Below are 13,708 nucleotides of genomic sequence, written 5' to 3'. Positions count from 1 at the left end.
AGTATGTAATCGTTACGTCAATAAAATCAGCTGGAATTTTTAATACATTCAAAGTCACGTATTGTTTGCCGTTTAAAGAAATATTAAATGTTTATTCGCGAAAATTCGATTATCGAGTCATGAGAAAATGAATAGACAGACATCTTACATCGTCGTGCATCAATCCCACCACGATCCTCGAAAGACGTCTCGCGAATGCGGGGGACGGACGGATGATCGATCGTGAAAGACGGCGAGTCGCGAGAGACGGGCGCGCTCGGATGACTCGACGACGATGGTAATTCGAGAATTTTCATATCGCTAAGTAACTAGCGCGCCATCCGTTCCGGCATGTAACATAAATAACATTAACAGCGGGGGTTGGTCTGTGATGTATGTTCATCATCGGAGAATGAAATATTTATGAATCGAGAGATGAAGCCCTTTTTTATATTCCCAATCGATCGGCGCGCGCGACTGCGATTTTTTGAGATTAGTCTTTTCATTAAACGTTTGTTCTTTCTATCGAATTAATTTTTCCTCTTTTTTCTCTATTTTCTCATGGATGTTTTCTCATTTTTATCGCCCCAGGCGAGAGATATTTTAAGTCAAATGACTGATAAGATAAGTGACGAGTATCGATAACGCGAACGATCCCGGCATTGCAACGTATGGCGATCACGAACATCCAAGAAAATCGTGATCCCCAGGATGGGGTGGGATTTAAGGGGTCGTTCCGATGGCGCCAGTCGGAGATCTCACCCTCGTACTCTCGTTGTCCGAAATTCATTTCTCCGGGTTGTTTATAAGGGGACGACGATGCCACGGCGATGAGTCACGTGGTACGTCGAGTAGTAAATCTCCCGGCCGTTCGCGAGAAATTACGACCGATAAAGTATATGACGATCGCAGAATCATGCGAACCATGAAAGTTAGAATAGATGGCGTTTAATATTTTAACGTAACGGCCGTTCGCGCTATCGCAAACCATAGATCCATAAATTCTTTTACGTATATGGTGACTGCACAATGTGTGACAGATAGTCCCCGCTATATATTACAGGAAATTTCCGCGAACCCAAAATAATTTAATCGGCCGAAATTGCTCGCACCGTTCGAACATATATCTCGAATTAATACCGTATTTAAAGCTCCGCTGAGCGGAACGATATTCTAAACAGAGCAAATATTCAAACATTTCATGATGCGTTATTGCCTCCAATTTATAATTGGCTGTTACTAATTACAAAATGTAAGAAAACAAATAAACTCGCGGAACAATTTGCGGCTCTAAACGATCGATTAAATTGTACGTTCCATAATTTTATTATCCATAATCTGAAGAGACGGGTGCCCGAATCTTTAAACGTCAACGCTTATCGTCAACGCTGGCAGAGCACGCGTCACGCTCTCAAACAACCCCCGGAGGCGAAATATCGGTGGCGCGAGTAAGTGCATCGAGATATTGAGATGTGACCCACGTATTCAATATAAGGGCTTTTACCGACTCACGCTTTTCTGTCGCAAGCGACGACCACCTTCTTTCGGTATCCTTTTCGCCGTTTCTCCTTCCTCTTGACGCGCATTTCTCCTATCAATGCGCACGCGGTCAATTTACAATGGAATTGCCTGCAACGGGCCATACTGCATAATACGCGGCCCATAATGCATCTATGCAGCGCTTTCGATATGCAGAGCGCAACGTGCATTATATACAGGGAGTTCCAAAATCAACGACGCCGTTTTCGTCGACCGTTTCCGCCATCGATTTAGTCTCAGCTTTCTCTTTCATGACCTTTTAACTTTTAATCTCGGATATCTTATAAATGAATCACGAGCAAATAATCTATTAGACGAAAATGACAGTCAGAAATTTTCCTCTTTAAGAGTGAATGTTATGTAATCGTCCTTAGAATTATTCTAACTGGAGATCTAATTTTGCACATTTACGCGTCAGAGATCAAATTGAAATTAATCAAAAAAACATGTAACCGGTGTAATAATAGCGATAATCCAAGACACCCGATATATCTGGGAATGTATAAACATGAGCATACGTGTATATAATGCATGACAACAAAGACATTATCAGGCGCAAGCCAGGAGAGCGGCTTTATAGTTCCGATATCGAATCGAATCGAGAAGTAATTTGCACGTAGTAATGGCATCGGTATCAAAGAGAAATTGCAACATGGCTGCTAAGGTGTTGTTCTTGGCTTTGCAACGTTACTCTTGATTGCTGCCACATCGAAACGATGCTCTCTCCACTATTACGTCGAGATGATATTGTTGTTTCCCTATCAATGCATCGAAGTGATGTTAGCAAGCGCGATTCCCTCGAAATAACGTATATTGACACAAGTCTGCTTCGTTATTGACTGCTACGCATGTTGAATAGTTTGAGATTGAATAATTTAAAGGGGAGAAAATGTCCCGCGACATATTAATTTGCATGTGATCGTGCGCATCCGATCAAATCCATTCGCGTGGATGAATCGTCGCATAATAAATAAATGTAAAATATAACGAACACATGTCATCATTGTCAATGAATCAATGTTGTGCGCTCTATCGAAACTCTTGAGGGAATCCGAGCTTGATGAAATCTAAACATTTCGCTCTTTAATCCTGTATAAGAAATTTTATATTACATATATGTATTAAAAATTAATTTTATAATACATATATGTATTAAAAATTAAAATATTTTAACATAATAAAAATTCGCAAAAGTGTATGCTTAGGAGATTCTCCAAAATTTTGATCTACTTTTATGTCGCCTCGAGAATATATTCTAACTCGGTGAACTCATATATAAAGCACTAAAGCGCGTTCGTACGGATGAACTGGCATAATAATATATGCAGATTAATCGCAGCTCTTGACGCGTGAATGTAATTCGCAAAGCTCTCGCCTGAGTGACGATATCGTTGACTCATAAACGGGACGAGGCACATCTCGTCCCGACCCTGAATGAAAGCTCACCCATTCGCATAAATATCCGTATCCGTCGAGAGAGTGCGATCGTTGGGAGGCGCATAGGAGAATAAAAACAAGGGAGAGAAGTGATGCGCAACAAAAACAAATCCACGCGATCGTAGAAACGAGAAAAGTTTAAGGGCGTCCCCCGATGTCCGATACATCTTAATACATAATAATGTAATGGATTTAAAACGGTGATGTACGGTCCTCGTTCATCAAGTATATCTGATTAACGACTTATGCATCATTTTTTTAAACAACAATTTGTATTTTTACTCGCGCGCGAATGGAACGAACGACGTGTACCTATATATATTTCAGGATATTCTCGCCAAGCTAGTCTCCATGAATGAAACGAAGATAGAAGCTCGCGAATCGAAATGTCGCTTTATTAGTGTTACCGAAAAGTTTCAAGTCGCAACATGGACCAGCGCAGGAGAACTTTTTAATGCGTAAACTCACCTTAATTAAATTTCGTTACTTCCATCTTACAGTGAACGCAACTCTCTCTCTAGTTCATCTTCTATTCAAGCTCGCGAACTCGTAAAAACGCAAAGTTCTCGTGTTCTCCGTCTTTTTCTCTTGTTCTTTTGTTGTACATAATTGAAATTAAATGTAATTATTACATCTGCTTTGCGACGAAGATACAATACAGTGTGCAATTATACGACTTGAACTTTTAACTAGAGAAAGCGACATTTCCAAAATGAGAATTGAGGCTATATAAAAAATGACGAAGCGTGAATAATGATGTCACGTTGGGAGAATGAGTCACGTAAAAATATTACAACACCCGGAAATCGCGCATATTGTACAAAAGCCATTAATTTCACCAGTTGAAATAATTAAATTTCAAGTTGAAATAATCATTAGTCTCTTTGTATTATCTGTGTGCATTATGATAAATGCACAATATAATAACGAAAATACAAATAGGATATTTAATTTTCCGTTAATTATTTCCCGAAAATAATAAGCATGGTTTTAAAAGAATATATAACCGATAGCATAACGACTGATGTATGCCGTGAGATAAAATGCCTCGAGGACTGAAACGTGAACATGAATTAAGACGTGGAACATAAAATTAAGATCCATGTCGCATTTATTTATTGTACCCGTAATTTTAACACGAGGACATAAATCTTCGCCAATAGCTGAATTTTTATAAATCGTCTTTAGTTTTGAAAAATGTCCGAACGAGCACGAAGATTATTCTCGATAATTATGTTTGAATCTATTAAAGGCAAAAAATCTCGAAAAATAGAACACGGAGATAAATGTATACATATAGCGTTTATTTCGAGATGACAAATATCGCTGCGAAATTATTCTCAGATCGTGATAATTCGAAAGCACGTAATGCGATAAAATATGTCAGAAAGAGAAAATAGAAAATAGATTTTAGCGTACAATTTAATCTAATTTCCGCGAACAGTCGCGATGGTTTCTTGACGTTCCCGATTCAGCGCAATTATACTTTATGGAAACATCCGGAATCATTTTTCTCCCGTTTAACCTATCGACGCGACTATTTTTACTTGCCGAGTAAAAAATAGCAAATTTACAAATGCAAATAATTGCACATATTAATAACACATAATGTAATATATATATATATATATATATATATATATATATACATATATATATGTACATATATACATATTGCATTTGACGCGATAAACATCCCTTTTACATCCTGATAATTTTGTCAACAAATTTGATAGATGCAGCGAATTTTTAAACGTGCAATTAATTAAATAGTTTGCTCTTGACACAAAAGTCTTTCAATTTAATTTAAGAAATCAAGAGATTCATCCAAACAGAATATAAATGTCAAAAAATCTCTGTAAAGACACTTAAAAGACATCTTAACCGTTCAGATCTCCTTCAAACGGCTTTTAGTTCCTTGTGACAGGTTCCAAGATGCCAAGTATCAAAAGTGACTTTAAAACCTTGAGTTTCTCGCAATACGAGGTCTCTCGATGGCTAATATTATACAAGACTTGATAAAACTCTTGTGTCTACCAAGACAATCGACACGCGAAACACGACGTCTCGATTACCAAACTGGAAATCTTTTTCTATCCAAGGAACTGTTTTTGCCATCTCTCTCTCTCTCTCTCTCTCCTTTTATCTATTATCCCCGACCAATCCCGTCGCTCTCTCGGGCTCGCCTCGACGAACCAACTCGCATTAATTGCCGGGAGTCACGACATGTCTCCATTACTCAAGAGCTTCGTTAAAGGGAGGCGAAAGGGATAAGAGAACGCCGCGAGGATAAGGAGTGAGGGAGATAAAGGAGGTCGCAGCCATGTTTCACCATTATTTTTCACAAATTGGGCCCACGTCGCCGTTATTCTTAACGAGAATTGAACGACGGGCCCTTGTGTGAGAAATGAAAAAAAAAATTTCCGTATTTATCGCGCCTTCGTAAAAAAATTTCATTTGCCTTATATTTCTGTTTCTTCTCCATAAATAATCCCGAATGTATCGCGTCGCGGCTCAACGAGCTTTCGATTTTAAGATCTAAATTTATATCGCGTACAGCAAGATGCGACATCGATTATCGTGAAATGTAGAAGCGCCATGAATGAACCGCATCCTGGCGCATATAGCTTCCATTAATTAATCAGAAATTTCCTGCCGACACCACCGACCGACCAATACAACTAATAGACCTTGCTCCCCGAATCTCCCTTCCAATTATCCCGCCGTGTACTAATTAGCATATATGACCGCGGTAACAAAGTTTCCTGCCTCCGACAATGTCGTCCGCGAAACTTACGGCCTTAATAATTCGCGAACTCGTGATTTTACAATCGAAACATAATTCCAAAGCCTTTCTCAAAAGTTGTGATTTGTAGAGCGAAATTTAAACATTAAAAAAAATCAAGGTAAAATCGGCCGTTGGTAATTTCATTATTTTTAATCTGTAAAAATGTTGTAAACGAGTTTAATGACACTAAAAAAAGTACGTTTAATGGGTGTAGGACATGACCGTGTATTGAAAGAGGAAAATATAAAATGCGAAAGTACTCTATTAACTTTGACAAAGTCGAAAGACTCGAACAACTGTCTGTGTGTTAGAGCGAGCGAGTGCTGTCGCGGCGGAAAAATCACCGGCAAGGTACACCTCCTGCGTACGGAAACTTTAGCAGTTTATTATAGCCGAGCGCCGACATAGTTTTCCCTCAGTAGCGGAGTTTCAAGCAATGAGACGAAATAATCGCGTTTTTACGATAGTCGTGCCGAGTTTTACGAGAATCGGAAGACTCGGCGACGCTTTTGTGCGGTAAAACTTGTTCGAATGCCACACGCGTCATAAAATCGACAAAGCGAACCACAGAAACGGCAAGGCTTTTATCATATATACTGGCCGACATACTTTCCGCGTCTAATGCGAATGAATTCGTTTTTCCAGAGTCTGTAGAATTGTTCGGATGCATAAATGTCACGAAATATCGCGAGTGCTGAATTAAAAATTTCATTGAAATATTTTATACTCTTTTATCATGACAACATTACGACATAATAATTGTAATAATACATATAATAATTACAACAATTATAATAATTACAATATAAAATCACAAAAGCAATAATTACGCAACGATTAATAAATTAATAACTACGTTGAAAAGTAAAAATTGAAAAATGTAATACGGAATGTTTAAAATCGCGCAGTGAAAAATATTCAACATTTTAAAGAGTCTAATATCTTTCAGCGGTATGTTTTTTCCCCAACTCCCAAGCGACGCGACAGTGGATGGAAAAGGGAGAAGAGTTTTACAACAGGGAGGGCGAACTCGTAATACCCGTCGGTAGATCGGACTTTGTATCCGGCTAATTAAGCATTGATAACTAACGAGGTTCCTTTGTAGCGCCGCCGTCGCCACCGCCGCCAGCGGATGAAAGTCCACGGAAAATTTCAACCGACACGTCGGATTAAATGCTTTAGCTCGCGCGTACCTAGCGTCTCGAACCCATGCTTGCCCGAATTCGAGATGCAAACTGCGAGAACTTTAATCCTCGCTGATGCGAAATACTCGAGGCATGTTCCTGTCGTAGAGAGATGGAGGGATTCTTTTTTTTTTTCTGACAAAGAAGAAGCGTTCGAGCCGATGTCAGAATCGATCGCCTTCGTTCCGCCCTCCTCGTTTCTTCCTGCTTTATTATGCGGGGACGATGATTAATTTAACGACCTCCTATAAAGCCGGTCCTCTTTTAGCCGCTCGAGTGCGGCGAGCGATTGTTTGATTTTGTTGGGGAGCGCCATGTGAGGTCGCATAGGATATAATGCGGCATTTTTTCTTTCTTCCTTTTTTGCGTGCACCGCGCGTCCGTTAATTATACTGGCGCGATCAGCAAAGAGGCAGCTAGATCAAACTCGCTTTAAAACCGTATTGCGATTTTTTGTTACAGTTTTATCAGCTCCTGGAAGCAAGTCAAGTGGCCAATACGACTCTCACATATCGCCACGTGACTGTGTTTGCGCCGACTAATCGAGCATTCCAGGAATACAACGGAAGCATAAAGAATCTGGTTCTGTATCATATGTGTGAGTATATCGTAATATCTTTTTATTTTCATTAATTTCCCTAAAATGAAGATATAGAATATATCGGTAGCAATGAAACATTTTGAAAAATACAAAAGTGGAATTTTTCTTTTACTAATAACATTAATAAATATCAAAAATGCAATAAAATGCATGCTTTCTATAATGAAAAAATTAAAAACTAATTAGCGAATTTTATAAATTCATCTGGTAAAATGATACATTTATATGACAAAGAACAAAGCATACGTATATGTATATGTATGTGTGTGCGCATGCGATCAATATTTAAAAGCTTCGTCTGCGAAATGTACAAACAATCAAGAAAATTTCGTTCTCTCCGCTATTGTATCACGTACTTTCCGGAATAGGCGCCGCGATGACGCGAGAAAATTCTCGACACGATCGGAAACTCAATTTCCACAGTTTGCGCGCGAGGCCGTCTCTACCTCTCTACCGCATCTGCATTATTTCCTTTCTTCGTCCGGCTTTCGCGTTTCGCCGCGCCCAAGTGCATTAGCTTCAGCGAGCCGAGTTTCGGTATTTCGCGCTTTGATCTCGACCGGAGCCGCCCGAGCGTTTGCATCCGTAATGCATCCGCCGAGTTACAAAGCCGCGTCAGATCGGAAGATGCATTCGATATGCGCACCGGACGCGCTTTCGTAATTCAGGGCTTCTTCGATGACTGCGAATATAACGGGAAGTAACGGTGGCGGTAATGTTCGTTATCGACGTATTCCCGTTTACGATCATTCGGGCATTCATCGATGTAGATCCTGATAGAAAGGGAGGGCGGGGGAAGGGCATTGTTGCAATTGAGCGTAGCTGACTAATATCGCGCGGCGTCAGCGAGCCGACGTGTCAGCCAATCCGTCCACGTTAATGCATCCTGTTGCACTTTATTGTACGTCGGATAGAAATCGAAACGAGATTGCGCGCGAGACAATTGCATTCACGCGAAATTGCTCTCATTCCGAAGATCGGACAAATAGTTTGCTTTTTAATATTTCGATGCAAAAGTATTTAGCTATCATGAATTTCGAAGTAATGAGACGACAATTTTTCTGACAGTCAAAAATCAATAAAGCCGTCAGCAGTAAAGTTAATATTTTTAAGATATATCGTATATTATTTTGCGTGTTTCATCTTAATAAAAATATTCTCTCCAAATAAATTTTATCAAATCGATCGCGCATCGAAGGTCATCGTTAGGGGTCATCCGGTCATCTAAGAAACGACCTATCAGTCTTTGATCAATAAAGGACACACGCGGGCAAACAACCTGCTCAATCAAAATCCGTATTATCCTTAGCGGGTTATGGTAAACGCGACGATGACGGGCCTCGTTAGGCGCACCCTCGTTCGCTTCGCCTCGTCACGTCTCGTCGTCTTCGCGTCCGCGTCGTCCGTGTGTTTACGATGTCGCGCGCGGTGTGTAATTTCGTCGCGCGATGTTTGCGCTGCCACGCGCGCGCCGGGGACGACATGGAGAAACGCTTACAGGGATGGTCGCATCGGCGTGGCACGGCGCCATCGATCTCGACGGAGACTCAAAGGCAAACACATGTTAGAGCGTCCTCCGCTCCCTTCAGCGCGTGCCCTTCCGTGCTTGCGTTAAACCCGGCGATAAGAAAGAGCCGCGCCTTTGGCCGCGTAACCGGCCACGCCGGGAAATAATTAATCCGATTTGAACGGCTAAGCTGCGCGCGGTAACGCTCCTCTCTTGGTGAGCGTCGCTCACCGGAAAACGAGCGTTTCATGAAGCAAGCTTTCACGACGAGGTGGCAGTATTATTACGCGAGCCTTGCGGCCAACCCGAATCGAATAATTCGAGGACGCTCGGAGGACAGCAAGCATCTGGAGAAGCGTAAAAGAAAGGGATTGTTATTGATAAAAAGAAATTGAGAGCGTTATCTACTTTTTATCATATGAAAAGCGAATAAGTTAATAAATAATATTTCATAATTATAAAAATTGATAGTATAATTTTTATAATATATTATGTATTTTATGTGCTTTAAGCGTGATAGAAAATTTTCTTTCAATTATTTTTAGAAAAAAATCGAGCATGTACGTGTGTGGGCAAATATGAGGGAAATTTTTCTTCGTTGAAATTCACATTCGCCACAATAAAAGTATCAAAACAAACTCTCCTACAGCTGTCAACATTGCGTACTTATTCTTTAAGATCGTTTTTCTCTACTGGGAATAATGTCGCGAGTTACCACCCGGACGAATTACTTCGGAGACCACCGCGCTGGAAACGTTCGGACTAAATAATCAAAGGTCGTAAGGTCGTCGACTTTTCGTTGACGCGATCAATGTTATTCGGCCTGAGGCATTTTTTCCGTAAAACTACGACGATGACAACGGGAACGAAGGAAGGAAGGAGCGTCGACGTCGGTGACGGGCCGTTACTTCTATTCCTCGTCGACTGCTCTCGTCGAACGCTTCGCCTTGTTCTCTTTTTTTTGTCTCCAGAGCGACGTATTGGAGAGCAAACAGCTCGAACGAAATTACCGCGTGCAAAAGACTTTTTACGAGACGCGTCTTGTGAAAGAGATTGTCAAGAATTACATTATCCTCCTTCCCTTCACCCCCCGTCATCCGTCCCACCCCCCATCTGCCGTGATGCGGGGTAAATAAAAGACGCCGACTTGATGCTCTCGGGAAAGCAGGAGGATAGTTATGCTCGCGTGATGCTGTTGACTGCATCGATTCGAAGCTCAAAGCGTAAGCTGAAAATTATTTACTCGAAATAATGAACGGGAGATAAGTAACTTTGTAACATTACTCACTCTGACATTTTTGTTACGTATTTTCATAATAACGCGCCACTTTACGTAAGAATAATATTTTACTTTAGATCCCTCCAGTCACATTAGATTATGATTCTCTCTCCAACCCACGGATATTTGCGCCCGTAACTTTTTAGGCATTTAAGTTCTCGACGTTTTAAATCTCTGCTTTAATTCCCGTATATTTAGACGTTGCGCATTTTTTTTTTTTTCCCGTGAAAACTTGCGGATAATAATAAACTTTGGCGGAATTATAGCAAGTCGCAATTTAGGCGACCGTAACTTTGAACAAACGTACAATTCAGTTTTTTTTCGTTCGCGCAGAATCCGAACGGAATGGAAAATTCAAGAAGTCGAAACTACGACTCCGTCCCCTTTATCCCTCGAGAGAGAGTGTCGAGTCCCTTTCTCTCGTCTTTTGCGCGCGCGGGCGCGGTAAGAAAAGACTCTCTTTATCTCGTCAAGTCGGCGCCTATCTCGGCGGCACTTCGCCTCGAGCGGTAACGAGAGGACTGACCCTCCGCCGCTCTCCTTTCTCTCTCTCTTTCTATCGCGCGCGAATCCACTGCAATTTTGTACATCGCGAAAAGTTTCACAATTAGTCTTGGAACTTTCATAATTCCGCAGCTTAACCCGCCTTGTTTTGCGGTTGAGCGTTACTGCGGTCGGTTTAATTTATCATTTTACCTCTCGCCCAACTACCTCCACTTTTCCTCGTCTCGCTCCGAACGTGCTCGTCTCGTTCATTTTTATCCCACGCGATTTCTCGCTCTCAGTCGAATCTCAAAGGCTGGGCGTTTTTAATGACATCTCAGTGTTTAATTAATCGAAAGAATTTTTTTTTTTTTCAAACGAAAATAATTCACTTTTAATTGTACAAGTTCTGCGATTCGTTGTTTTATAAATTCGGCTTTTAAATGTTTGCAAATGCCTCGTAAGTTTCGAGTTGTAAGAATAAAAATTCGTTACTGTTTCTAAAGCGACCGAAGAAAACATCCGGGTTTTATTCGCAATAAAATTTGGATGAAAGAAACTTTTACGAGTGTAGCGACACAGGTGTAGGGAAACGACTGCAGAAGCTTACGACAGTCAAGAACGCGGAACAAGGTATTATCCTACTTTAAATACATAGATGGTCGAGTAAAGATTTAAGGAGTGTAGGCCAACCGCAGTCGCAACTCGCGGCCGCTGTTCATTCCGAAAAGTCGGATTACAGCAAGATAATGCTTTGCAAAACGGCACTGGTGTGGCTAAAGTTACACGGGGTCAACAAAGAACATTTCTACGTATCGCACGTATTTGCGGGAAAGATTATTTTTGAATTTTTCAAGAGTTTCGATGTATCCCGCAAAGAATCTGATCCCGATAAGAGGCGTAGCAAATTTCAAATTAGTTTCCGGTGTTTCATATCGTTTTCAGTATTTCAGGAATATCTTACGACAGGAGACTTTTAAGCCCCTTCTCTCTCTCTCTCTCTCTCTCTCTCTCTCTCTTTCTCTCTCATTTTCACACTCGTTGCGTTGCAAGCTCGCGTATCGTCATAATATTCCTGAATGGAATACGAATCCTGTTGCGGATTTTCCATTGGAAACACTCGCTCACTGTTAAGAATCTACGGCTTCGAACAATCGCGGATACGACGAATCTAAACAATTCAAAACATTTCGAGCTAGACGAGACGTTCTTTCATCCCGTTCGTGACATGCGACGATGACAATGGCGAGGTATTTCGATTGCCAGTAAATTTAGTCGTAGAAAGTTAAAGACTTTAATCGCCTCGGGGAAGAAGGCGCGGAGAGAGACAGGCAAAGAAGATCCTTTAGAGAGAGGCTTGTGTCGGTCGCTAGATGGGTGACTGCGAGATTGGTGATCAGGGGAGAGGAAGGGCGGATAGGAAAGAGGGGCATGACAAAGGAGAATGGCGCGAACTCTGGCTTCTAGGTAACTTAACTGCACCTTCGGTGTCTTTGTGCGAAACTTAAAGACACTGTATAGTCCGGGTATATAGGAAATGCTCGCCGGGACGAAAGAGGTATATATACATATATATATGTGTGTGTGTGTGTGTGTGTACGCGCGCCGTCGACTTTAAGTTCGTGCCCCACGAGCAGAGCGGAAGTTGGTTACACAGTGCTCTACGTGCCGAGGAACAAGCCGTTCGGGCGTCTGTGACACATCTCGTAGCCACAGGCCAGGAAAGGGGCGACTTCGTTTGTCTTGTCGGGGACTGCGGGAACTGGCCAAGTGCACGGAAGATGAAGAGTGAGAAGGGGACGGTGAGATCTCGCCGTTTCCTCCCGATTGATCGAGTTTATTATTGACCTGTTATTGAATCACTGTGGAGTGCCGATGGTTATGAGAATTAGTTGAGAAAATCCGACATTCGCTTCGCGGACAATGTGATCATCGAGCGTATAAATTGACATTTATTTTCAGATTAATGGGACTTTACATTTTTAATCCTTATTTCTTGATCTGTTCGGAAGCTGTTACGGAAACGTATACGTATTTGCTAACGATTTTGATATTTTCATGTGATAAAAACTTCTCGTGTACATAATTATTTTATTGGACTTTTTATTATATTCGCCAGTATATTAACAGTTTTCTCTGTATATTCTCTGTTAAAGAAAGCGAAAGATTAAAATTCCGACAGATTTGAATATACACGAGTCGCAAAAAGAAAGAGCCGCTTTGATGTGGCGGTAATCCCTACAGATTTTAATCTCGTTTAATTCCGCAACGTTTTATCGCGTGTACGCTACCGGCATAATCGTCGTGCATGCGCCACCAGAAATTCCAATCTGCTCCTCATGGCGGTCTCGCCCCGCTGAGTTTAAACCAATTAAGATAAGACCACCGGATGAATCATCTCGTGTAATAATTTTTCAAATGCGCGCATCTGCGTTTTCGCGCCGAGTAAAACGAGGACGTATTTTCCTCCGTCAAGCGAAGCGAGAATTCATCACGACATCGAGGAAAGGCGATGGAAGAAAACGCAAAAAAAAAAATACAAAAATTACTCTCGACACTTCCCGGTTGTCGACTGCGTATCGCCACGTCAGAAAAATCTTAATTATGTCATATAAATGCCAAGACAGTTAAAGAATTGCGTTCAAGGCTCGGCGCGATAATGAAATGAGACTTAAATGCGACCGCCCGTCGCGTTTATAGATTGTAATTAAAATCTTTTTAAGGAACGCTCTCTCTCTCTCTCTCTCTTTCTCAACGAGACTCTTGCGCCACTCATAAGCTCCTTCCTAATTGCTTTCGTATCTAATGCCGATTGTTACAACCATGGATCTGTATACTTTATATTATAAGAAAACAAGTCGGTCAATATGCACCGCGAATTGCACAATCATTGTACAAGCAAAAAAATTTT

The 13,708-nt window shown here is 41.2% G+C and overlaps 1 protein-coding gene across 3 annotated transcripts in view; it reads left to right on the top strand.

Moving 5' to 3' along the window:
* LOC126853932 (fasciclin-1) overlaps positions 1–13,708 on the top strand; it is a 215,862-nt gene that overhangs the window by 125,490 nt on the left and 76,664 nt on the right. For all 3 annotated transcript variants that reach the window (XM_050600136.1, XM_050600137.1, XM_050600135.1), the window contains exon 2: positions 7,390–7,525. In XM_050600136.1, the coding sequence (XP_050456093.1) occupies positions 7,390–7,525 (136 nt within the window). The remainder of the gene's footprint in view (positions 1–7,389; positions 7,526–13,708) is intronic.

Source organism: Cataglyphis hispanica, chromosome 13 (assembly GCF_021464435.1).
Source record: "Cataglyphis hispanica isolate Lineage 1 chromosome 13, ULB_Chis1_1.0, whole genome shotgun sequence".
In the NCBI taxonomy this organism is placed as follows: Eukaryota; Metazoa; Arthropoda; class Insecta; order Hymenoptera; family Formicidae; genus Cataglyphis; species Cataglyphis hispanica.
This window is presented reverse-complemented; position numbering and strand designations above follow the sequence as displayed.